The sequence below is a fragment of the Equus przewalskii genome, chromosome 15 (genome assembly GCF_037783145.1).
Source record: "Equus przewalskii isolate Varuska chromosome 15, EquPr2, whole genome shotgun sequence".
NCBI classification, from domain to species: domain Eukaryota; kingdom Metazoa; phylum Chordata; class Mammalia; order Perissodactyla; family Equidae; genus Equus; species Equus przewalskii.
Genome location: NC_091845.1, coordinates 39,434,428 through 39,459,637, shown reverse-complemented (window position 1 = coordinate 39,459,637; position 25,210 = coordinate 39,434,428). Strand labels below are relative to the sequence as shown.

The window sequence follows — 25,210 nt, the reverse complement described above, 5'->3', positions numbered from 1 at the left end:
TCTGCTTATTTATCATTTATTTTTAAAATATATTTAAACAGCAGCAATCACTTCCAAAATGCAAAAAAAAAAAATTACAATTTGTAGAATAAAATTATAAGGTTTATAATGCGAGTCAGAAAGAATTGAAGATACAACTGAGAATCAAATCACGCGGAACTGGGGGTGGCTGGAGAAGCCAAGACCCACTGGTTGGGAGGGTCAAGTTGACAAGAGGTCCCAACCTATGAGGTTCCCACCATCAAATCACACCCCACAATTCTCCATTGATGAAGCCAGTGTCCTCTGGGTTAGAAAAGGAGAAGCAGCAAACAGCTGACCCTCTGTAGGGGATCCCCGAAACCCAGTCCCCCCACCTGCCAGGGACCTGCTAATCGACCTCCTCCATGTTGCTGTAGGTGGGGGCTGGGCGGTCCACAGGGGGGGCGAAGCGTTCAGGGGCTGTCCGCGTGGGGGCCACCTCGGGGGCCTGGCCAGGGCCTAGTCCCTGCAACAGAATATGAGGACAGGGGTTGGGGGCTGCCCAGTATGCCGCCTGGCATCCCGGGGGTGCTGGCTTGGAGCCCCGGCACCCAAGGGAGGGCCCCAGGGCAGGCGCAGATAGCAGCGGCGTTGAGACAGAGAGACGAGATTGGGCCTGAACAGTCTCGCTTTATTAACACTTTAAATACAGGAAGCTGCTTAGGCAGGGCTAAGCCCCAAGCCAAGGGTCAGAGCAGCAGGACAAACGGACAGACAGCTGGACGGATACCCACCCTAGGATGTTCTGCCCCTGCAGGAGCCACAGTCCCCACCCTCTCCTCCCAGATGCACATACTGAGGCCCAAGCCCAGAGTGGTCCCCACCACAGACGCAGGCATGGCCTGGCAGGCAGGCAGGTGGCCTCACAGCAGCTGCCTGCAGGTGAGCTCATCTCCAGCGACTCTGGGATACCAGAGGATAGAACACGTTGAGCACGAGGGCCACCAAAGCTGCCACGGTGCCCAGAACAAAGTACCGGAGGCAGCCCTCGTCTGGTGTGGTAGGGCCACGTGGCGGGGGGCCCACCCAGTCTTGGGGCCCCCAGGGACCCAGGGGCGCAGGCCCCTCAGGTACTGGCTCCTCCTCGGCCTCCAGCTCCTGCCAAATCCGGGAAGCCTATGGTGTGTGGAAACGGCCATCAGCACCCAGGGGTGGGGGGGATGGGGAACCCAGTGTCCCTGAGACCCGTGGCCATGACAGTCCCACCCAAGGTGAATGGAGCTAACCCCCTAAGTCCCAGATCAAGCAACAGGGAGGTGGGAAGGCAGGGGACAAGTGGGCCATTCGCAGGGTTGTCTAGACTGAGAGCACCAGGGTGGGCAAATCTAAAAAGCATTTTGGCCTCCTCAAGAAGCTTCCCAATCAACATGCAGCTTCCCATGGAGGGGTAGGAGGTTAGCTAGTCAGTTTTTTTGCCCAGGCCTCCCACAGAGGGGACTGACTCATGGAGGATAGAGCTGCCAAACTCAGAGTAATCTCCTGGCTCCCTCCCACCCACATCCAGATCCTGACCACTGTCTTCTGCAGGGATTTCTGTAAGTCTGAGCCCAGAGGGCTCAAGGGAGGAGAGGACAGCAAGGAGGAGGCCAGTCCAGAAAAGAGATGCAGCTGTACCCACCAACCAGACCTATGGCACCCCATGTCAGTAAAAGAGATAGAAGACCCCAAAGGCTTGGCAGGGACAAATGCTCACCTCAGAGAGGGTGACGGCCACCCTAGGCCGTGGACAGCCTGAATAGGCCCTGACCTGAGTGCACATCAGAACACAGGGACGATCACAAGTGAGGGTCTGTGGACTGGCATGGGGGGAATGTGCAGAGGAAAGCTGGAGAGCGTTAGGTACAGTCTGTTCATGGCACCGTACCGAGTGAGGTTTGGAGCAGCTGCTTGGCCTGTGCCAAGTAGATGCTTATGTGCATGCCAACGGCAGCATGTTGGTATACATGCACCTTTGTAAGTGTTCCTGTAACATGGGGATCTCTCTGACTAAGCCTTTGTCATAAGGGAACCCTGTCTGCAACTCTCATGAATCCCAAGGCTCCAGGAGCCTATGGCTGGAAGAGAGGAAGCTGTGTCCCACACCCTCCCTTCTGTGAATCGGGCCCCACTAGTCTGCAAAGCCTCCTCGATGCCTCACCTGGCTGGCAGCAGCTTCGGCTGCAGGGCCTAGGTCTGGGTGGTGCTCAGAGTGACCTGCCCGGGCGGGCCTCTCCACAGGAGAGTTCCGCCGACGGTAGAAGAGGACATAGGCATAACGCGTCACAACCTGGCTCTCATCTACTGTTGTCACCGTGCTGTCATCAAACAAGCGCCAGCCTATAGTGAGGTGAGAAGAGTGTGAACATAACCTGCACCACCACCCCTACCACCTATCTTGCTGGCTGAGTGTGCCCTCACCCACGTCGCTGCGCTGGCTGCTGCGATCATTGGGCAAGCGTGCACAGGCGGTGTAGTGGCCACCAATCATGCCTCCATAATGGTTGATGACAGCATAGAGGTCATAGCTGGGTAGCTGCTCCTCTTTCTGACCAATGCAGAACTTACTCAGGTCCAGGTTCCTGTGGTCCCAGCCAGAGAGAGGTAAAACAGTCAATGGGTGTCCAAGATGCCTACCTTGGCCCCCATGCTTTGCCTACAGTCACTATGCCCATTGCTCACCGAACAGGGAACTCCACCAAGTCATTGATCTTGTCACGCCATATGAAACTACGAAAGGAGAAGCGCTTCAGCTGCACGATGAGCACATTTGGCAGGCGCCACAGCAATAGCTGCTTGGAGGCCTCGCGGTGTTGTTTACACTGTGGGCAGTACCTGAGGCAGGACAGAGGTGGGGTCAAGACCAGTAGATCTCTACTCCACCCTGCCCCACTACCTACCTGTTGTCCTGTCCTCACCAAGCTTCCTCAGGTGCCAGCACCTCAGGCCGCGTGAAGAGGTTCAGGCACTGGTCCAGAGTGAAGTGGCCAGCGCGGGCAGCCTCACCAGCAGAGCCTGGATCCTCAGCACATTCCAGCTCCTTGGAGGCCACCAATACGAACTCCTGCAGGCGTTCATTGTTCCGCCAGACTAGAGCCAGGCTGCAGTCATCACCCAGCTCTAATGGCGTATCTCCTGGAGATGGGCAGGGAGAGAAGTCATGCAGCTGTTGAGAGCAGCCAATCCAACCCACCCCATGGCTTCCACCCACAGCCTCAGACACCTTTGTCTTCTAGCCGCTGCTCTCGGTTGGACGCATCAATTTTATAGATAAAGAACTGGGGCGTGTGGGCATTCATTGCTTCACTAGGGTGTTGGTACCCAGGCACAGCAGCTGTGAGAGAACATGATAATCAGAGCTCCCCTGCCTACCAGGGCCTAAACAAGCTTCCTCCAACCTCCCCTACCCCAGCTCCAGAGCCTTTCACCGGACTCTTATTACCTTCAGGCCGGGATACCCTCTCACCAGCAGGCAAGGAGCCAACTTCAACGGGCCCACTGGCCAGCATCTCAGAAGAAACTCCACTCATGCTGGGCACAGGGCCCCGGTCAGGGGCTGCCCATGCCCGGGGGACCCCTGTGTCCCCCTCAGCCACAGGGGTCACCAACTGGAGCTCAGGCAGCTGAACGGGGTCCCTCTCACTGTCTCCAGCCTCCAGGGAGCTAGTGGAGAGCAGTGTGGTGCAACCAGGGCCCTGAGACTCCAAGGCCATGCGGCCAGGCTGGAAGGGTGGCTGGAATACACTCACAGAGAACCTGGCAATAGGAGTAAGCCAAGTAAGAATCTCAACAAGTCCATCAGGCACGTCTGCCCCCCACCTACCCTAACTCTAATCCAACCACTGGGTACTTACCGGGCATAGCCCTCTAGCAGCTGAGCAAGACGGGCATAAGTGAGGCGTGAGGCAGGTACACTGACAAGGAATGGGTAGCCAATGTTCTCAGGACGGCAGAGGCCCTTGTGATCAGGCCAATGAGTTTTCTGGCAGAGCCTTGAAGAAAGCAGGAGGTAAGAATAGGACTTTAGTCCAACCTCCTATGACTCTACATTGGGGTCTAACCTCTGGCCCTGGGAACTGGGTATGCCAGCCCTGCCTCCCCGAGAGTCTGACAGAGTGGGACAGCAGATCAAAAGCTTAAAACATATGTGCCTTCCAGATCAATGGAACAGAATTGAAAGCCCAGAGATAAAACCACACATCTATGGACAGCTAATCTTCGACAAAGGAGCTGAGGGCCTACAATGGAGAAAAGAAAGTCTCTTCAATAAATGATGCTGGGAAAACTGGACAGCCACAGGTAAAAGAATGAAAATCGACCATTCTTTTTCACCATTCACTAAAATAAACTCAAAATGGATCAAAGACCTAAAGATTAGGCCTGAAACAATAAGTCTTCTAGAAGAGAATATAGGCAGTACTCTCTTTGACATCAGCTTCAAAAGAATCTTTTCAGACACCATAATCCCTCAGACGAGGGAAACAATAGAAAGAATAAACAAATGGGACTTCAGCAGACTAAAGAGCTTCTTCAAGGCAAGGGAAAACAGGATTGAAACAAAAAAACAGCCCACTAATTGGGAAAAAATATTTACAAGCTATTTATCCGACAAAGGGTTAATCTCCATAATATATAAAGAACTCACACAGCTCAACAACAAAAAATCAAACAACCTAATCACAAAATGGGCAGGGGACATGAACAGACATTTCTCCAAAGAAGATACAAGGATGGCCAATAGACACATGAAAAGATGCTCATCATCACTAATCATCAGGGAAATGCAAATCAAAACTACACTAAGATATCACCTTACATCTGTTAGAATGGCAAAAATATCCAAAACCAAGAGTGACACATGTTGGAGAGGCTGTGGAGAAAAAGGAACCCTCATACACTGTTGGTGGGAATGCAAACTGGTGCAGCCACTATGGAAAACAGTATGGAGATTTCTCAAAAAGTTAAAAATAGAAATACCTTATGACCCAGTCATCCCACTACTGGGTATCTATCCTAAGAACCTGAAATCAGCAATTCCAAAAGTCCCATGCACCCCTATGTTCATTGCAGCATTATGCACAATAGCCAAGTCATGGAACCAACCTAAGTGCCCAGCAACTGATGATTGGATAAAGAAGATATGGTATATATATACAGTGGAATACTACTCAGCCATAAAAAAGGACAAAGTCGTCCCATTCACAACAACATGGACAGACCTTGAGGGTATTATGTTGAGTGAAATAAGCCAGACAGAGAAAGACGAACTCTGTATGACTCCACTCATAGGTGGTAGTTAACAAATAGACAAAGAGAACTGATCGGTGGTCACCAGGGGAAAGGGGGGGTAGGGGGAGGGCACTAGGGGTGAAGTGGTGTACCCATAACATGACTAATAATGATGTACAATGGTAATTTCACAAGGTTGTTAACTATCATAATCTTAATTAAAACAAAAACAAAAACAAAAACATATGTGCCTTTACGTGGAAGGGAGGTAGGGTGGCAAGTGGGAGATGGAGAAGAGGTATGGGGGAGACCAGGGGGCTCCTCACTGGTTGCAGTAGCCCACGCGGTAACACCGGGTACAGCGCTTCAGCTTCTCATCCTCTGACTGCTGCTTCCGCTGGCAGGCTGCACACTTGGAGATGGGGATGCTGGGCACCTGGGGGCGCTAGGGTGAGTTGTCTGGCTCAGCAAGGCTAGGCCAGGTAAGAATGCCACCCCCAAGCAGAGCCATGTGCCATGAGGTTGGCCCCCACTCACCTGCTGCACCTCTAGCACCACCACCCGCTCCTTAGCCAACTCTGGGGATAGGAGCTCAAAGCAGAGGAGCACATCAGATGGGGACACAGTGTCCAGTGAGTGGGAGGGCAAGAACACACGGTGAAAGCGATTCTTAATCACCTGGGGACAGAGAACAGACAAATCCTATGTAAGGACAAGCCTTTCCCTAACCCTGCCCCAGAGCACAAGGAGAAGGCTTGGCCCTGATATTGGGTCTATCGGGGTAGGGGTGGGGATTGTGGCCCCAAAAAAGCATTTGTCTCTGCTGGCACCAGCCTCAGTGCCCAATGGAATAACAAGCCTAGTGCATCAGAGCCTGAAAGACCAGGAGCGGGGGAGGTATCAACCGCACCAGCTCTCCACACTGAGGGCCTCTATCCTGCTATCAACTAGTGGGGCCCTGCTGAGATGGCAACAGTTTTCATGGAGGGGTCACATTCAAGGAGGATCCTCCCCACTTCTATCCTGAGGGAAAGGGCACTGCCAGGCTGGAAGCTAGGAACCTTTGGGGAAGACCAGCACACAGATCTGGGATAATATGAGGGAGCAGCAGGAGGGAAGAACCACCATAGCTAGTGGAAGGATAGTCCTGCAGCTCAAGCTCCTTGTTCGAAGAGGGAAAAACAGTTGGGGGCCACCACCAAAAGGGGGATTAAACCCTTATGATGACTGGGAACTGAGGGCACCTCTGTTGCACAGCCCAAATGCCTGGTTTCAACCATGCCCCAACCAATAGCACACCACCTGTTTTTATGCAATCACATGAGCATTCATGTGAAACATGAAACATCACTTTCAGATACCAATGACTGTACATGCATGTCTGCAAGCTGTGATTACATGTGTCCATGTGCGTAAGAGCTTGGGGAAGAACAGACACACCTCAGTCAGACGCAGGTTCTCAGGCTTCACGTGGACACTCTGAGAGATAGAGTCCAACACTTCACTTGCACTGGAGTTCTCCTTGCTGATGCTCACTAGGAACTGTGGTGACAAGAGTAGAGTCCATGGAGGAGGTGGACCACAGTGTCTGGGATAGCCCAGAAATAGATACTTACTCCTTACCTTGATGGGCTTGCTGTGGGGCTCCCGGGCAAAATAGAAGACAGGGAGAACCTTTTGCTTCTGTGGCAAGGGCACCGGTAGGTACAGAAATGGGTCAAAAGTGATGGAGACCTGAGGATGCACAGGTGGCAATGGGTGACTGCACAGGGAGTGGCAAGGCAGAATGCTCATGGCCAGAGCACCCAATCCAGGCCCTCAAATGGCTCTCAGGGCCTCACAGCCAACCAGAAGACTCTCAGAGTTAAGAACACTACATAGACCAAAGGAGGGCCACCAGGAGAGAACAATCAGTCTCGCTGGTACGGGAGGTCCTGCTTAGCCTAGCCACTTCACCGATGTGCCCTTCACTTGTACTCCATGTGCCTTTCCAATCTTACCTGTACCCTTGCCCCACCATACAGCTGTCTTTGAGCTGAAACATCACTTTTACCTCAGCCAGGAAGCCTACCCAACCTGACTTCTGCAACCCACATAGGAGCCTAAGCCTCCCTGTCAGCTTCTTTGCCCAAGCCTTGCCCTGTAGCACCTAAAGATGCACATGCCTCTGACTTAAATTTGACCAGACTAGCTAGGCCAAGCTAGCGGGTCTCTCTCTGGGGGAACCCATCACACCTTGGCACACACAGGGCACACCAGCTTCGACTTATACTGGCCCTGAAATAGGTCCACGATGAAAGAGTCATTCCTCATCTTGTGCCGCTGCCATGCTTCCTCAGCCACCACCTGAGGGGGAGAGTGGTGAGGATTGAAGAGACCTGGGAACTAGGATGTGCATGAGACAGGCCAGCCCCCGCCCCAAACCCTGACCTCATCAGGCCGCCCATCTGAGTCCACAGTCTCCGTGTAGGGCTTGTTCTGAATGCGGTTCAGGTCCTCGTGCAGCCCATCCAGCAGGAAAGCCATGAACTCCTGGGCATCATGCTGTGCATAGCCTGTGAACTGGCTGGCTTTGCTCGCCACAATGGCCTGGATGCAGGGGCAAGGTATGAGGAGGGAGCCCCAGCACCCACTGTGCACCCAGCTGGCTGGCCCTCCCCACCCTCTCCAGCCAAAGGTGGGAGTGGCCACAGATCACCTTCAACTTGGAAGGCTGGAAGGCATGGTGGGTGCCCTTCCACAGTGCCCGGAGCAGCACGGCAAAGCCAATGGCCAGACGCCCACCAGTTCCAAGAGGGTTGTTGTAGTTGATCTCAGCCTCAAAGGAGCGGTCTAGGACAATAGCCAAGTAGAGGTGTGAGCAAGGGAAGGCATCCCCTATGCCCATGGCCCCGGGCTCCAGACCCTGCTCTCACCATGGAAGAAGTCCCGGAGCTCCCGAGTATTAGACAGAGACTGAATGACACTGTTCATGAAGCAGGTATTGCCTAGATTGACAAGGCCAGTGAAACCCGGCAAACACACCTTCTTCTCTTCCTCTTCCTCTTCCTCTACACTATCTCCACTCACAGGGCTATGGGGCATTGGAGGCACCATACATGTGGGCTTGGGCTGTGGGAGCAAGCAGGGCATGAAAGGGCAGCCCTGAGGCTCTCCAGCCTCCAACCTTGGCCCTCTCCACCCCAAGATTCTCACCGAGGCCAGGTGTGGCTCTGGCTTTGGGGCTACATGCTCCATGGGGGTGCGGGCTGCCACACCATCCAGCCCTGTGTCCTCAGAGCGAGACTTGGGTTTCTCCTTCTCCACAGCCCGGGTTTCCTCCTGGCCTGTCAGGGGGTGGGGGGCACCTCCCGGTGGGGTTGAATCCAGAGGAGTTGGGCCTGTCGGCACGGCAACCTTTGCACCACCCACTGCACCTTAAAAAGGGGGAATGAGGGGGCTGGTGGTTAGCAGCATGCGGCAGGGGTGGGGGTCCAGTCACGTGGGCTGGGCAATGAAGGGAGCTCGTGTGCAGACCTCGTGCAGCTGGAGCCTCCAGGCCCCCCCAGCGCTGACTCTGCCGCTTACGGAGGCAAATATCAATGCGAGAGGCTGTGAAGCAGAAGGTGCACTGCTCTGGCTCAATCAGGTTCCTGCGGAAAAAGACTGAACTCAGAAACTCAGGTGGAGTAGATGTCAGACTAAGACAGGCCAGGGAGATGGAGCCCAGGGTTGGGGGCACAGTGGCTGGGCTGGGCACCACCCACCTGAGCTTCACCTGCCAACGGAAGATGGTGTGGGGCCCACAGCCTGGGTGCAGTCTCAGGAAGTTTCCATCTCTGCAGAGGCAGAGCAGGGGCATGGCAGGAGGAAGAGCATGAGACACACTGTCCTGCCTGAAGCACACGGTCTGCCCCGTCTCCTGCCCACTCACCCACCTGGTCTGGAAAATAAGCGTGAAGTCCTGTTCGCGGAAAAGCACTCGAGAAGTGTCCCTGCGGATTTCCTTCACGTACACATGCACCACCACTGAGTCTGGCCCCTTCTCATACGAGTCATTCTTGACAAATGCCAGGTTCACCATGGACTCGGGATCTACATTGAGACCACAGCTCAGTGACACTCCAAGAGGTTTCAGCCTGTTGCTGTTCTACTCCCTACCTATCAACCAACCTTGCAACACAACCCCGGGCTCTGCCTGCCCTGTCAGCCCCACTTTTACCATCCACCAAGGCTGCAGCATCTGCTGCCACTGCCATCTCTTCTTTGGAACGGTCACCTTTCTCAGGGTCTCTGCTCCGGGCCACGCCGGTGGAAACTGGGTCATTCCTGAGGGATACAGCCTTCTCTCCTGCCAAAAGTGCTAGATTCTCCTCTGAGCCCAGGAGGCAGGTCTGGGGGTTCAGTGGTGGTACCCGGAGCTGTTCCTCAGCTTCAGCCTATTTATGACGAGATCGTGGGCAGGATCAGCCCTGGGTCTGGCAGGTGGCCCCCCACTGTAATCCACACCCTTCCCCCCATCTCCCAACTCCTACACAGATACTACACTCTCACCTGGGGGGCCGGCTCAGCCAGGAAGGAGGGGGCATCGCCTTGGGGTCCAGGACCATCTCTGGACCCCTCCCCTTCTGGTCCTCTGCGGAGATGCACAGCCCTCTTGGCACTGGGCCCTGCTTGGGCCCCAGGGCCAGCCCCCGCGCCTACCTCACCACGGCCCTGGGCCCGCTTCTGGTTCCGGGCCTCCTGCTTAGCCCGGCGGGGCTCAGGGCCTGGCTCCAGGGCAATGGGAGATGGCTCCTGCCCATTCTCCTGGCACCGCAGCTCTGACACCAACTCCTGGGTCCCTAGAGGTTTCTTCTGCCAAAGATACAGCAGTCAAGCACTGTCAACTACACTGAGTATCCCTACCCTACCCTGCTCTGGAACTTACCAGGAGAGAGGGCCATGTGAGCAGAGGCACCTTCTTGGGCAGCGCCAGCTGCAGGAGACCACCTTTGCGGGCCTGTACTTTGGTGCAAGAACTTTCTATCTCAGCGTAGAAAACACCACCCCACTGCCGACCACCTGGAGACAGAGTGGGAACAATAAGCTGGGGTGGGGGATATCAGAGAATTCAAATATACTGCTGGGCTCAGGGCAGATGGGCGCACCTGGAAGCCGCACCACACAGTCTGTGTCTGTGAAAGCAGCATCTACCTCCTCTAGCCGCAAGGGACCCGCTCCCACACGCAGCTTGACAATCACTTCATCTGCACTCTGCCTCCAATCGAGCAACAACTCTGTAGGGGGAGTGCCAAAGAGATTGTGAGCATCTCCATGAACTTCAGATGGGGATAAGTAGGTACCAGAAACCCAGACCTAACAGGACTGCTCCAGATGAGTTCTACACCCCCAGTGCCCCTTCCTCTCCCCTAGCACTCTACCACACAAAATGCCTGTTCATTACTTACCCTCTTTGGTCTGCTCCTCCCGAGGAGTGGACGCTGACCCTGACAACAAAGGAAAGAACAGGGAAATGATGATGGGGAGGCAACCTTCAAGACGCCACCACCCCACCCAGCACCATCTTCAGGATCTCAGCCAAGTACCCAGACCTCAAAGCTGAGGCTCTACAAAGCCTGACATGGGTCTTTCTCTCAGCATCAGACCAGGACAGAAGGAACAGCAAAAAATTCATTTCCCAACCCCAATCGATACGTTCAACAGGAAGGGAGGAGAGAAAGGCCATAAGTAGTCTGGGAAGGCCACTACCACCTCTCCTAGGATCTCCATTCTTGCTCTCCTGGTTTGCTCGATCCTTTTGCTTCTTCTTACTGGTGGCCTCCTCCAGTCCTGGAGGCCCTCTCCTCGGGCCTGTGGCACTGGCCCCGCCAGACATCTTGAGCCTCTTGGTCGACAGCCAGAATGCCCCGGGATCGGCAACGGCGTCTGGGTCAGGGCTACGGCGCTTTCTTCCTGGCCCAGCTATCTTGGCAACTCTCTGTGGTCAAATTCTCCAGCAAAGAACCAACAACCTAACAAGAAGGGACCAGTGATCACTACCAAGGCCCAACAATTTGTTCCTTGGTTACCAGCCAGGGCTTGGCAATGGGGGATACTCCTAACCCTACAGGGCAATATCTCTCCACCACCTAATGTAGCCTGGACACTCTCAGACTATTTTGAAGGGGGAATAAATAATGCAAGTAGCAGCACCCATTTCTGATCGAGCCTCCTAGATGCCTGCCATACAGACTCACAAAGATGTAAGCCTCACTAAGGAGGTGCCAGGTCAAGGCAGCCATGGCCTGGGACCAGGCTCCTCCACCAATCTGGAAAGGAGCCATGGCTCCAGCCCGCAGGAGTGGCGCTCTGTGCAGAGTGCTCACTTTTCCTTCACTCTCACAGGCTGCTTAGTCACCACCTGAGAAGCAGGAGGTGGAGGAGGAAGACAGGAAAGGAGGAGACAATCAAGCAGCAGGAGGACCAGGCTCTGTGGCTGAAAACAGGCCCGGCCCAGGTGCTACCACTGCCCAGACAAGGTACTGGGGTTAAGGTGCCCCATCTGCCGCCTATCAGCTCCCATCCTCCTCTGAATCTGCTCCCATGCAATAAAACCTGCTTGGTTTTATTTCCTACATCTCAAGAGAGATTCCTCTCTCCAGCTGCTGTCCCAGAGAGAGGCCTGCGAAAGCTGGGGCAAAAAGGGTATCCAGATGTCATATTACCCTTTCAGCAGCAACCCTGTGCAAGAGCCAAGGCAGGGAGGACATCCAGTTTGAGACCGAAACACACATCATCAGCTCTGCGCCAGAGACCCTCAACCCAGTTTCCCACAGATGCACCAGTGGATTCTGGGCTGTTTCTCCATCCAAAATAAAGGTCTCAAAACTGAGATAAGGGTCGGGATGAACCCACGGACTTGGCCTGAGACAGTAGCAGGACAGAGAGCGACTAGTCTGCGTTCCCCAGGGGGGTGTGTGTCGAGCGGGGGCGGCATGGAGATATCCTTCTATGGGTCAGATGTGGGACTGGTGAGCTGGATCTTTAATGACGACAGGTCCAGAGCTGAGGGGCGGACACCCTCCGCCTCTTTGCACCCAGGCCCCATCTAAGGTCGCAGTTCGCGTCCCTCCCTCATCTTCCCGGGACATCTAGACCGGCCTAATACTGCCGCGCGGGGTTACTGACCACAGACCAGCGCCCCTGCCAGGATGCGACCCAGCTTCAGCCTCTGAACCTTGGGCGCGCCACCACCTCCTGCAGGAAGCCGCCCTCAATCGCCGCCAGCCCTCTCCGAGGCGGGAGGCTGGCCTCCGGCGTAGCGTAACGGCCCCGCCTGCATCGGTGGGCGCGACACGCCTCGGGGCTTGAAGGGTCGAGGCTGGCACGGCCCGTGACCTTGAACAGGCCACTCTGGGCCCGCGTCGCGGCCTCCCCGCTCCGGGCGGACAGGCGAATAGATGCCAGTACCACTCACCGAGCGAGGCCGCTGCCACCAGCCCTCTTCGGGCCCTGGCAACCCGCTCTCGGTTCCGGTTCCGGCGTCAGGTCGGTTCCGGTTCCGGCGCGCCCCTCCCCCGTCCCGGCGCCGCCGCCACCGCCTCAGCCGCTTGTTTTGTTTCGACTTCTAGTTACAGACACGGATGGCTGAGCGCCGAGCGGGTGACGCACTTCCGGCGGGAGCGGGCAAGTGGCTCCGGGGCGGGTCCGAACGGAGGAGGCGGGGCTCCGGTGTCTTGGCCTTGCCGGAACTCTCTTCGTGGCCCCTCGAGGTTTTCCCAGACGCTCCGCCCCCCCCAAATCAGGAGTCGAGAGACCACCTTAGGGGTTCACACCGGTTTATTGGGGACTTTGCCAGCCTGGGAACTGTTCCATGCATAGGCAGTAACGCGTGCGGGGCGGGGCTGGGGACTGGGTTAGGCCTTGGGCAGGGGTCACTGGCAGGTGTTGTAGATCTGGACTTGCAAGTTGATGGCTTGAAGCACGCTGCGCATTCTGGCCTCCAGTCCATCCAGCTGGGCCGCTTTGCCCTCCAGCGCCCGCTCATTCTCCTCATAAGTGCCCTCCAGCTCTAAGAAGAGTAGGTCTCCGTTAAAGGGCCCCACTCCCACATTCCACATCCCACATCTCTGGCGCCCACCCACCTGGATCCTCACCTTGCAGCCGCTGCAGTTTGTCCTGAGCGGCCTGCAACAAGCCCCGAGCCTCATCCCTCAGTTGCTCTGCCCGCGCCTGCGCAGCCAGCACACCCTGGGCCTTGCGCTCAGCCAGGGCCCTCACTGTCTGATACTGGTCGCCTAGTGGACCCTGCAGCAGCTGCGGATGTAGAGGGCAGTCAGGATGTAGAGGTCACCCAGCGGAGGCTCAGCTCCCCCAACCCCCTCCAGCTGGCTATGCCTCAACCCACCTGCTCAGCCTCTCGGGCACGACCCTGGGCACTGCCTGCTGTCTCTTCAGCGCTAGAGGCTGCCAGGCTATTCCCTGCTCGTTTCAATTTGAGAGCCTCCAAAAGACCATCCAATTGCTGAGCCCGCTCACCTGCAGAACTCAGTGCCTGCTCTGCACCTGCCATCCTCTCCTGTACCTGCCATGGGTGGGCCAAGGTTAAACAGGTCTATGGGGCATGCCCATAACATTGCCCCACTGATGTCCCAGAGGGATCTCACCTGGTGCAGGGTCTGCTCCGTGTCCTGTGTGTCAACCACTGCCCCCTGGATGGCACCCTGAGCAGCACCTTGTGCCCGCTGGGCCTCTTCCAGTGCCGCCTGTACTGTCTCTGCCTTCTGTTTCTCACCCTCAGCCCGGCTCCTGGGGAACAGAGGAAATCAGGGCCTGCAAGTATCAGGACCAGGTGTCAAGGATGGGGCCCAGGGTCAGGGTCAGACCGTGCCCGACGTGCATCCTGCAGTAGCTGCTCTGCCCGACGCACATCTCCCACAGTACGCGCCAAGATCGTGTCCACATCTGCCAGACTCCGGACCCGCTCTGCAATTGCGCCTGCCAGGTGCTGGATCTGCTCAGGTGATGCTGGGATGGAGAGCTCTAGTACTCTTGTGGCCACCATCTCAATGCTATCGGGATCAGCCCCCTCCTCTATGGGGACACAGACAAGGGCTTAGGGACACAGATTCTTCACCATGGGCATGGGGACACAACCTTGGGGTATGGACTCAGGGACCACACATGGAATATGGGTTTGCTAATAAGCATAAGGATGTAACCACAAGGAAAGGAACTATACATGGGGCACAGACTCAGGGTCACAGACTTGGGGACCACATAGGGGCAATGCTCAGGGACCAGACATGGGGTCATAAACACAGGTTCAATGCAGGCCCTGACCCAAGTAGGGTAACCCAGGGACACAAGTATGAACACAGACACAGGGGAAACAACCACGTGGCCTGGGCCACACGGTAGGCTCACGGCTGAGGAAGTCCTTCACACTCTGGATAAGTTCCCGCAGTTCCTGGTTGGCCTGCTCCACCTGTCCCCTGGAAGCATTAGCCTTATCCAGGGCCGCCTGGGCCTGCTGCTGTGCCTCGCCTGCCTGCCGACGGGTCTCAGCCACCTGGCTGAGGATGCCACCACCTTCTGCCAGTGCCCGCTGCAGCTCTGCCTGTGTGTGCCGGGCCCGACCCAGTGCCAGGTCTGCCATGGCGGCTGCCCCGTTGCAGCTGAGGCCCCCGCAGCGGGGCTGCCCATCCTCGTCCCGACAGCCGGCACCCCCACAAGGGCTTGTAGCACAGGGTGCATCCCCTGGGGGCCCACATACCTGTCACACACAGAACAAGTCAGGACCCTATGAAGGAACAGCCACACCCACATGTCCCATCCCGTGCTTGTGCCTCACCAGTTCATTGATGTTTGTCAGGCTCAGGGTGTGGGTACGGGCAGAGAGCTTGCCCAATGCCTGCTGGTTGGCCATGTATTTGCGGTTGAAGTCCTCTCTCTGGGCACCCATCAGCACTTCTGTCCTGTGCCGAATGCCTGCTGAGTTGCTCACGGGGCTGGGCACTGTCAGGGCCGATGTGTTGGCACGACGTTCTGCCTCTGCAGACAGGCTGTGGGCATGGCGGATGCTGTCATAGGCACCTAAGTTGGGCAGAGGCAGGCAGTCAGCTGAAGATCAACCCTGTTCCAACTGCCTAGTCAGCCAACAACTCACCCAGGAAGTTTGAATGTTTGAGCAGGTCCAGATGCTGATCCAGCTGCCGCAGTGTAAGATTAAGTGCAAGCCCATCTCTCTCCAGACTGCTTAGTGCATGGTTGGCATTGAAGTTCTCATCCTGCACATCTGTTAGCTCTGCCTCCAGCTGGGTCAGGTGCTCAGTGGCCTCCCCAATTTCACGCCTGCACCAGTGAGGGGGCGAGGTGTTGATAGAGGTTTCAGCCCTGATCCATTGGGCCTGTGCCCCATTCCACCATGTATCCTCAGGCCCATCCTCACCGCAACTCCTCTGTGGCCTCCAGAAACTGCGCAGTGGAGGCAGCCGAGGTGTTGCGGGCACCCACAATCCCCTGCACAGTGCCCAGCTTCTCTTGCATGTGCCAGAAGCTTCTCTCAAAGGCACCCAGCACACCCGTCTGCTGCAGCTCCTGTGCCCGCTGCTCCAGGCGCCGTGTACGGGCAGCCAAGTCCTGTACCACACGGTCCCAGTCCCCGAAGCATGCATGGCAGGGGTGGCAGGCAGGAAAGACACCTGAGAAGCCACGGGCACACTGGTCACAGCGCACACCAGACATGCCTGGGCGGCAGCTACAGTGACCTGTGGAGCGGTGACACTGAGGTGTGTCTATTCCACGAGGGTCACAATCACAGGCTGCAAGAAAGGACAGACCACAGAGTTAGGGTGCCAGCGGAGCATCCTGGGAAGTGTCGCATCCACCCTGACTCTGCTGACCCCCTCACCACGGCACTGCAACCCAGGGTCTCCCCAGTGGAGCTCTTGGCACTCAGAACAGGTTCGCCCACCAAAGCCAGCACGGCAGTGGCACTGCCCTGTGAACTGGAGTGGAAACAGGACAAAGGTCAGAGCCTCAATCAGAGGCTTAAGGCAGACGGTGGGCCCCATCCACCAAGGGGATCCACAGGAGGATTCCATACCTCATTGCAGGTGGGGCCTCTGGCTCGGCTTGGGTGGCAGGCACAGGGCTGGCAGCCATGGCCACTGGCAAGGTTCCAGAAGTTGGGGGCACAGCGGTCACAGCTAGGGCCCTGGACATTGGGGAGGCAAGGGCACTGCCCACTGCTTGGGTCACAGTTGCATCGGTCAGTGGATGGGCACTGTTGGGGATCTGTGCCCAGCAGGTTGCAGGTACAGCCTGTGCCAGCCAAGATGAGCACACCAATCAAGGGGAGCCAGAGCAATGGAGCCCCACTCCAGCCTTCCCCTCCCATACCCACACTCACGGTGACAGCTCTGCCGGGCAGCCTGCCCATGGAAGCCAGGCTTGCAATGGGCACAGTGTGGCCCCTCTGTGTGGTGTAAGCAGCGCAGGCATTGCCCCGTGTGGGGGTCACAGGCATCAGGGTCCATGGGGTCAATGTTCCCACTGCACTCACATGGTTGGCACCGGCCACCTGGCCTTGATGGGTCCCCAAAGTGGCCAGGGGCACAAGCTTCACACCGTAGCCCTGCCCACAGTCAGGAGGAAGGCGTGAGCGCTCAGCCCAGCTGCCCCACCCTGATCCCATACCTGCACCTTACCCACTTACCTGTGTAGCCTGCCCTGCAGTGGCACACGATCTGCTGGGAGTACCCGTCCTGATGGCAAGAAGTGGCAAAGTGCTGCCGGCTCCCGGGGCCTTCAGGGCAGGGACAGGGCCGGCACTGGCCCCCATATGGCAGCCGAGGGTCCCCATAGAAGCCAGCAATACACCTGCAGGGGGTGGCAGGAAGAGATGTGTCATCCCTGAGCAAGCTGCCCACCCACCAACCCACTCATAGCTGCTCCAAGCTCACCTTTCACAGTGCTCACCCCCTGTGTGATCACGGCAGCCTAGGCAAGTGCCTGTGTGGGTGTCACATTCGTCTGCATGCCCATTACAGACACATGGCTGGCAGCTAGGGAATCCCCACTGGCCACGCTGGCAGCGGTCGCAGCGAAGCCCAAAGGCACCAGGTCGGCAGGGGCATTGCCCACTGGTCCCTTCACACAGGCTGCTGAGCGCCCCTTCAGGGCTGCATTGGCAGGCTGGGGACAAAGCAGAGGCTGAGCCAGGGAGGGGGTTTGAGGGGAATCTGTGTGAGATCAGGGTAGGAAGGTCAGGGAATGGAAGAAAACTTAAAGTGACCCAGGGCTGAGAGTATAGGGTCCAACACAGAGTTAAAGGAAAGAAAAAGCAGAACCAAGGGAGGAGGGAGAACATTAGTGAGGAGGAAGGAGAAGAATCAGAGGGAAGAAGGGACAGGAAAATACCTTGACAGCCTGTGGGGCCAAAGCCATAGTAGCCAGGGGCACAGAGGTCACAGCGGCGCCCAACCACTGCAGGTTTGCACAGGCACTGGCCACCATGGGGGTTGCACTCAGAACTCAGTGAGCCCTGGGGGTCACACTGACAGGCTGTGGAGAGCGGGGATATGGCCAAGTCAGCCTAGGCCTCCACACCTCTGCTCCACCAACCCACATCACAGACACTCACGCAGAGCACCGTTGTAGAGCAGGGTGGACAGGCTGATGAGGAGCGGAGCACAGGCCTCAGAGGGAAGAGTCTTGCTGGGCAGCAGACCCTCCTCATGGCAGCGGTAGCGTTCAAAGGTGGCACGGCGCTCTAGGGCAGCAGCATCACCCGCACTAAACATCTCCAGCACAAGAACACGGGGCAGCAGCACCAGCTGAAGAGATGAGCAAGGAAGAGTGAGGTTCAGACTCAGGACCATATTGGCACTTCCAGAGTTCTTAGCTTAGCACTGTCATGGGCCTGCCTCTTCTGTCACAGACCCCTCCTATCCAGCCACCATTACAGATCCCATCCCACAGGCCCTGCCACCTTGGTTGCTGTGGGGAGAGGGGGCTGTTCACCGAGTCAATGAGCAGGCTGGGTCCAGAGTAGGGGGCATCAGGCTGGGCACTTCCTCCTGTTCGCACCAGCTTCAGATGCAGCTTGTAGGAGTTGCCAGGCTCAAGGCAGACAGGTCTGGGAAGCACCATGTACCTGGGGGAGGTGAGGACAGGTATGGGGGTTATCCAAGATCCCCATACTCATCATTCTGGGCTTCCTCCACTCACCACACATAGCAACCAAACTATCGGCCAAGAAAGAGACTAGGGCTGGACTGGGCCAGGCCAACAGACAGCTAAACAACCTGACAGAGAATCTGTACAGAAGATTCCCATAAACATGCCTAACTGAAATCATACACCTAAGTAGTTCAGTCTCACTGAAAACACTCCATACAACCTTGCAACCCCACAACATTTACTTGGCACAAATACTTGCCAATTTTTCTTCAACGACTTCTTCACACTTCCTCCAACCTCGACCTTCAACCTCCAACCTCTGCTCCTCTTCCCCAAGACTGCATCACCTTCCCCATCTCTCCCTCTCTCCTAGGTCATTCCCATCAGCCTGCAAAACCATACTAGGATTCTTTTACCCCCCCAAAAAGAAATTCTTCCCTTAGTCCTTTAAGTCTCTTCCTAGCTACTGCCTTGTCTTTGCTCTCCTGCCTAACAAATTCCTAAAATTTGACTGTAGTCACTGCCTTCACTCTCTAGCCTCCCACTCCAGTGGAACTTCTTCCCCAACATGTCCTAGAGCCAACTGGTGCCAAAGTCACCAATGACCTCCATATAGCCAAACCGAGCAGAAAATTCTATATTCTTATCTGCTCCAGCATTCAGCAGCATGCAATGAGATCAGTGCACCTTCCTTCCTGAGACACTCTTCTCTTAGCTTCTGGGACCCTGTCTACACTCCTGATTTTCCCCACCCCCCAGCTCCTCCTCCTCTACTGGCCTCTAACGCTGGAGCACCCTGAAGCTTGGTTCTGGTCCTCCTTCCTTTCTCTGGTCATTTCATCTAGACCCACCTCTTTAGTGACAAGTTCCAAATTTATATGTCCAACTTGAGCCCTCCCAGTAATTCCAGACACAGAAATCCAACCACCCACTGGCCTTCTCCCCAATGTCTAAGCATCTCAGAACTGCTCCTCCCTATGTCTCCATCTCAGTAGAGCCCCACTCCCATCCCGATGCCGCAGCCAAAAACCCTAGTCACCTTTCCACTTTCTCTCACTTTTCTATATATCTAGGCCATTAGCTCGACCACTAGAACCCTCTGGAACCTCTCTCTTCTGACCACCTCTATTGCTACACCTCAGTCCAACCCACTATCACTCAGCCAACTCAATAGCCTCCAGCAGATCTTCCAGCTTCCACCTTGGCCCCTTTAAGTCTACTCTCCACTTAGCGACTAGAAGGATCTTTGTTAAACACAAGTCACAGTTAGCAAAATGTCTGTAATGGGTACAGCCAAGTTCATTATGCTATTCTCTCTATTTCTGTGTATGTTTGAAGATTTACATGATGAAAAGCTAAAAAAGAAGTAAAATGATAAACAAAGACATATAAAACAAATACTACCCAAAATGTAATCAAACACTAATCAGACCAGTCACATCCCTTCTGAGAGTGCTCTGATTCCCTCCCTTCCCTCCATGGGCACTCCCTATAGTGACGCTGGATGGTTTCCTATTAATTCCTGCCTTGGTCTCCAGAACTTAGACCCCTAAGAGAGCAGGGCTTTTTCTGTGCAATTCCTTCCTCTGACCAGTGCCATGACCAAGAGCACCTGCAAACAGCACTCAGGAGAAGGCCCTTAAAGGAAGGAAAAAATGAATGAGTAGTAGGGTCTTCCAAGTGCCCTGCAGGGACCTTAGGGTTGACCCACATTCCCCTACCATTGTGGGTGCTACCATTAGTGCCCTCACCTGGTGTCTGATTGCAGGGTCCCAGGGATGTAGTCATCCTTGGGCAGCACATGCCCACACAGGCTGTGGGCAGACACAGGCCCTGGGCGCTGCACAGTCAGTTCCATCTCTGCCCATTGCTCAGGGACCTGGGGTAATAGGATGATGGAGAAAATGCTCCCACACCCAGAGGTTCAGCTCTGGGTTAGGTGTCACAGGTTCTGACCTGGGGCTCCAAGCGCAGCAGCAGGTCGTAGTCCATGGCTCTTGGCACAGAGGCCACCAGGAACTCCAGTGCTTGGCCTTCCCGCAGCCTAACAAAGCCCAGGCCTGTCCAAGATGGAGCTCCCCCAGGGATCACCAGGCGCTCCACCACATCAAGCACCTGGGAGGCAACGTGGCCAGGGGTTGGGGCTCAGACAAGGCGCTGCCTTTTCTGCCACAGCCTGTCCCCAAACCCCAGCTCTCCAACTGAGGCCTTGCCCAAGGCCAGACACTCCCACATGCAAGGCACCTCCTATAACCCTGCCTCTCTAGGCATAGTCACACCCGTGCCCTGGCCTCCAACACTGCCCCCCTACCTGCCCTTGAACATCCTCAGCCTCCCAAGTTAGGTGGTCAAGGAAGGGCCGGAAGTAGCCAGGCTGCACCTGCTCACAGCGTCGCCCTACCATGTGCTGGCGGCAGCGGCACTGACCTGTTGCCTCATTGCACCTGGAAAGTGCATAGTTACTCAAGAAGGACCCCCTATGCTGCCCAAGATCTCTTCCCATCCCTTCTGGGGCCCCCTATACAGCACTCACTGGGGATCCAAGGCACCACCCACGTCGCAGTCACACGGACGGCAGCCGAGCAGGTCGTGGCTCAGGCCCCAGTGGCCAGGCTAGGGGAAAGGAGGTTGCTGGGGGCCGGAAACAGACCTCCTTGCCACCCAGCAGGGAATCCAATGATGGTTCTCAGTTTCTACCACCCCTTAGTGAAAACATGGCCCTGAGACCACCGGTTCTCACCCTCGGCCTCCCAGACCTGAGGCCTCTCAGCCAGGACTGGACCCTAAGTTCTCAGCACCCACCCACTGGAGCATGGACACCACCCCCTGTCCCTGGGCTCTGAGGATAAGTGTAGGATCCCAGAACCCCAGCCCCCTCCATTCGTACCAGGCAGCGGTTACAGCCATGTCCAGTCACTAGACGCTTGCAGAAACAGGTTCCACTGTTGGGGTCACAAGGGGTGCCCCCAGGCACTGTACCCCGTGCATCACACTGACACCCTGCAGGGAAGGAGACCCATTAGCACTTTGGGGAGCTGTGGCAGTGCCCATCTTCAGTTGGGTCAAGAGTAAGAGGTCAGGTTATAAGCCAATATGACCTCAATAAAATAATTAAAAAAAAAAAAAAGAGTACGAGGTCAGCACAGGAGTTAGGTCAGGAAGCACATACGCCGGCAGCCTACAGGGTCACTGGCACTGAGCCCAAAGAAGCCATCACGGCATTGTTGACAGCGAGAGCCCACCACATGTTCTTTGCAGCGACACTGGCCCGAAACCAGCCCCAGTGGAGGATCATCATGGGGATCACAGCGACCACCGTCTTGGGAACCCATGGGGTCACAATCACAAGCTGAAGGCAAAAAGAAGTACAGGGTCACCCCACCCCAACTAGCCCAGCACCAGTCATCTCTCAAGCCCCCACCATGGATTCCCATTCTGGCTCCAACCTACACCTCCCATCCTAAATCCCTGCAACTTGGCCAGCAATCTGGCTCCCAGCTGCTACCCCAGGCCCAGCCTTCCCTCTCCCATGCCCAATCCCAGCCTTACAGCGGCACACGGCCGGGTCCCGCAGATCCTTGGTTGGGTCACGGTAGAAGAAGGGTCGGCAGAGCTCACAGTGGTGCCCAGCTGTGTTGTGCTGACATCCATCACACACACCTCCACTCACATTGCCAGATGCCAGGTATATGGCCATGTCGAAGTGGCAGCTGTGGGCATGCCCATGGCACTCACACTCTTGGGGGAGAGGGGCAAGGGCAGGGCAAACGCCACTTTAGGCACCATGTCCTGAGGGTAAGGGGTGTAGGGGGCCCCAGTGCCACCTTAGGTGGTCTCTACCACAGGCCAGAATTTGTGGGTGGGGGCTCAGGGACTTTAAGGCTTCAGCATCATACTAGGTCCCTACCCAGAGCAGATTGTAGAGGAAGGTTGAAGGGTTCCCAGAGGCATCAAGTCCTGGATTCCCTTTGGACACAGCCTGAGTGTTAGGGGCTTGGCCAGCCAGCTCTAGGTTCTACCAAGGCCACAGCCAGGCTGCAGAATTCTGGGACTATGGGACCAGGGTGTCACTCACTTCTGCAGGCATGACTGTGGCCATCCTCGGCTGGATGCCAGGGCAAATCATGATAGAAATCCTGACACTGCTCACAGTTGAGGCCACGAGTGTTGTGTTTGCAGATGCAGGCCCCATGAACCTAGAAGTGTGGGCAGGCAAGTGGTCAGCATGTCCAGCCATGCCTGCCCCTGCCCCCAGCCCTACTCCTGCCATTTGAAGCCCCTCACCATGCCCTCAGCGTGCGCTGGTGCTCCTGGGGCGGGTGCACACTGTGAGGCATGTCCGTAGCAGAAGCAGTTGCCACGCACAACCAGCTCGTAGAGGGCATAATAGTACTTCTCACGGATCTCCCGTCGTGGGTCAAGCAGGTTGTCCCCCAGCGTGTGTAGCCGTGTCAGGTTCACCCGTAGGTTGGTGATCTTCAGCAGGTCTAAGTAGGGGGAAAGGGTTGGGGGCCAGCTGGCCAGGCAGGTTCTTGCTGCCCCATGCCACCCAGGGGCTGCAGCTGCCAAGGTCACCTTGGGAGACCTCCTGTCTACTGCAATACGAGCTAAAGTGGACTTGGCACCTGCCCCAGGAAGCACCCAAAATAGCTACTGAGGCCCCAAATAGTCATCAGCTGGATGCTGGGACTCCGCCAAGCTCAAAGGGTGGAATACTCACTCTGGATCCGTGAACTGTAGGGGTCTGGGATAGGGATGGCAGGGTCCAGCACACGATAGATGACCTGGAGATGCATGGAGTCATTAGAGACACTGGACCCTGCCTCAGTCCCATCATTCCCCGCTTTCTGCCCCAAGCCCAGATCCCAGCCCTCACCTCGCCTTCAGTGGATGGCTCAATCTCTGAGTAGCGGGACTCACAAACTACGTCATCCCAGTGCCGTGGGGGGGCCAGTGGAACTCCTGGGAAGTCAGCCCCACAGTCATAGGAGAAATATCGGTACACATGCCAGGTGCGTCCAAAGTCTGCTGAGCGCTCCACCAGCATGGCAGCAGGCCGAAATGTCTGAGTGAGGGGCATGGCTAATCAGCAGGCACCAGGACCCAAGTCTAGCCAGGGCTCACCAAGAGCCCCAGTAGGGGGCTGCCCTCAAACAGCTAATGGACAGGTGGGGGTGACCAGTGGGAGCCAAGCAATGATCAGGGAAGGGTAGCCACCTCTACTGGGGAAGCTCAGGGGTCATGAGGCCCAGGGAGGCAGCACCTGACCCAGCCCAGGATTGGGGCAACATGTGCAAAGGCTTGGAGGCGGAAAGCAACGGAAGGAGTGGGAGATGAAGGAGCCTCTCATGCGGCCAGAGCATAGCATATGAGCTCAGGGAGGCTGGGCTGAGGAGCTGGGACTCTGTTCAGGGGCAATGGGGAGCCTAGCAGGGTGATTCAAGCAGGTTCCCAGACATGCGGGTACCTTGAAAGTCATAATGAGGTGCGTGAAATGGAACTCAGCCTCCAAGTCCAGCTGGATGGTGACCACGGGGACACCTGGAGCAGGAGTCAGAGGTCAGGGACTTGAGGCTACTGGTGGGCAGCCCTGATCACCCCATGCCCCACCCACAGCCTCACCATTCTCTGACTGCCACCAGGCTGCTCTGCGCTGTGGTGCGAAGCTGGTAACTACATTCTGGATGCGATGGCTGTTTGGGTTGTCTCGAGCAGAGAAGGGGCGCCGGGAATCACACAGAAAGCACTTCTTTTCGTCCTGGGTTGGGTCAGGATGAGGGTCAGGGTCAGTGTCTCAGCCAGTGCCAGCCCCACCATGACCCAGAGCCCACCCCCACCCCCAGCCGCACCTGCAGGTGACTGACGATGCAGTAGGGCTGGGGGCCATGCAAACCACAGGTGGATGAGGCGGTCAGTCTGTCAGCTCGGCCCACCAGCAGGTCACCTGTGGCGGGGTAGCAGCTTCCCCGCGAACAGCCTGGCACATCCGGGGCCAGAGCCTGGGCCAGGGCGGTGGCCAGCACTGGGAACAGTGGGTCAGCTGGTTCTGCTGCACTCCCACCCGGTAGAACCAGGGGCAGCTACCCTAGGACCCACCATCACATCCCGCAACCCCCAGGCCTTCATTAGGCCCTCTCACCGCTCAGCAGCAGGCCCAGTCGTAGCTCCCAGGGCGCAGGCTGTCCCCGCCAGTCCCTCCCTCGTTCCCCTGAGGCCCGCTCCATCCTGAAGAGGAAGAGAATTAGGATGAGGGGGGATGAGAGGTCTGGGGCCTGCGCCCACCCACCTCTGTCCAGGGGGTCCTGTGCTGACCCTGCCCGTGTGGGTTCTTGGCTGATTCCCCACTCTGCCCTCTGTCCGTTGGGCGGTCCCTCCACTAGCAGAGTCCAGCGACTTAGAGCAAAGTTGGGAAGCATGGCAGGAAGGAAACCATGGAGCGGATTTCAGGCAGGAACGCAACACTGTGCAGAAATCCTCCCCACCTCTCTGGAAATGATCTTCACTCTAGAAACCAGACACACGCCGGCTCACCTGCAAATCTTTATTATGCCCCCGTGCCTAGACCTGTGGAGAGCCAGGGGAAGGTAGAGGGTTTGGGGCTTTAGGCCATCATTTTCAGGGGGAGCATCAAGTGGGGAGCATGGCATGAGCAAAGGAGAGGAGTCTGATCTTTGGGACCTCCAAAGGCCCATGGAACCTAGCCTTTCTCCCCAGCGTTGTGGGTGCTGTGGAAGTCACCATCAACTAGGCTGTTCAGTCCCAGGCATCAGCATGGAGGTGGGAGGGGGCACACAGGGGCATCAAGCTTCCCTATTCAGGGATGTAGGAAGCCTTAGGA

General features: G+C 56.5%; 2 protein-coding genes across 54 annotated transcripts; both read right to left on the bottom strand.

Annotated features, from left to right (window-relative positions):
• Positions 1–12,871, bottom strand: USP19 (ubiquitin specific peptidase 19). Of its 50 annotated transcripts, none has more exons than XM_008523939.2 (28): positions 12,665–12,871; positions 10,960–11,219; positions 10,656–10,694; positions 10,356–10,484; positions 10,136–10,269; positions 9,760–10,062; positions 9,485–9,644; positions 9,144–9,300; positions 8,973–9,044; positions 8,743–8,858; positions 8,422–8,642; positions 8,142–8,337; positions 7,925–8,058; positions 7,657–7,815; positions 7,462–7,572; positions 6,850–6,960; positions 6,667–6,768; positions 5,764–5,904; positions 5,553–5,671; positions 3,852–3,989; positions 3,440–3,753; positions 3,221–3,331; positions 2,916–3,132; positions 2,680–2,832; positions 2,419–2,579; positions 2,159–2,337; positions 1,715–1,768; positions 1–1,137 (listed from the first exon to the last, which is right to left on the bottom strand). In XM_008523939.2, the coding sequence occupies exons 2-28, from the start codon at positions 11,081–11,083 to the stop codon at positions 910–912; spliced, it is 4,083 nt and encodes a 1,360-aa protein (XP_008522161.2). In that variant the 5' UTR covers positions 11,084–11,219; positions 12,665–12,871; the 3' UTR covers positions 1–909. The 50 variants fall into 50 exon arrangements, with proteins under 50 accessions (XP_008522161.2, XP_070431448.1, XP_070431442.1 ...); XM_070575347.1 differs by having other exon boundaries at positions 3,464–3,753; XM_070575341.1 differs by having other exon boundaries at positions 8,422–8,636.
• Positions 12,872–13,008: 137 nt separating this feature from the next.
• Positions 13,009–24,832, bottom strand: LAMB2 (laminin subunit beta 2). Of its 4 annotated transcripts, XM_008523952.2 has the most exons (33): positions 24,685–24,832; positions 24,512–24,597; positions 24,222–24,394; positions 23,995–24,130; positions 23,840–23,913; positions 23,249–23,437; positions 23,093–23,156; positions 22,657–22,859; positions 22,448–22,568; positions 21,922–22,110; positions 21,542–21,721; positions 21,260–21,372; positions 20,906–20,985; positions 20,684–20,816; positions 20,329–20,487; positions 20,124–20,251; positions 18,214–18,346; positions 17,834–18,026; positions 17,611–17,754; positions 17,154–17,385; positions 16,907–17,070; positions 16,601–16,825; positions 16,295–16,512; positions 16,100–16,196; positions 15,638–16,010; positions 15,356–15,540; positions 15,041–15,282; positions 14,614–14,962; positions 14,073–14,280; positions 13,854–13,995; positions 13,595–13,771; positions 13,344–13,503; positions 13,009–13,258 (listed from the first exon to the last, which is right to left on the bottom strand). In XM_008523952.2, the coding sequence occupies exons 1-33, from the start codon at positions 24,786–24,788 to the stop codon at positions 13,122–13,124; spliced, it is 5,511 nt and encodes a 1,836-aa protein (XP_008522174.2). In that variant the 5' UTR covers positions 24,789–24,832; the 3' UTR covers positions 13,009–13,121. The 4 variants fall into 4 exon arrangements, with proteins under 4 accessions (XP_008522174.2, XP_070431432.1, XP_070431433.1 ...); XM_070575331.1 differs by lacking the exon at positions 16,601–16,825; XM_070575332.1 differs by lacking the exon at positions 24,222–24,394 and having other exon boundaries at positions 24,685–24,788.
• Positions 24,833–25,210: the final 378 nt, after the last annotated feature.

What these genes read in the sequence shown, in the direction of transcription:
- USP19 (XM_008523937.2), bottom strand. Translation starts at nt 11,083, where the DNA reads ATGTCTGGCGGGGCCAGTGCCACAGGCCCGAGGAGAGGGCCTCCAGGA. An exon ending in TCACATGGCCCTCTCTCCTG is followed by an intron (nt 10,063 to 10,135) that starts GTAAGTTCCAGA and finishes TATCTTTGGCAG; the next exon opens with AAGAAACCTCTAGGGACCCA. An exon ending in GCAGCGGCTAGAAGACAAAG is followed by an intron (nt 3,133 to 3,220) that starts GTGTCTGAGGCT and finishes GCCCATCTCCAG; the next exon opens with GAGATACGCCATTAGAGCTG.
- LAMB2 (XM_008523952.2), bottom strand. Translation starts at nt 24,788, where the DNA reads ATGCTTCCCAACTTTGCTCTAAGTCGCTGGACTCTGCTAGTGGAGGGA. An exon ending in CTGGTGGCAGTCAGAGAATG is followed by an intron (nt 23,914 to 23,994) that starts GTGAGGCTGTGG and finishes CTCCTGCTCCAG; the next exon opens with GTGTCCCCGTGGTCACCATC. An exon ending in GGGGGTGAGCACTGTGAAAG is followed by an intron (nt 17,071 to 17,153) that starts GTGAGCTTGGAG and finishes CACCCCCTGCAG; the next exon opens with GTGTATTGCTGGCTTCTATG.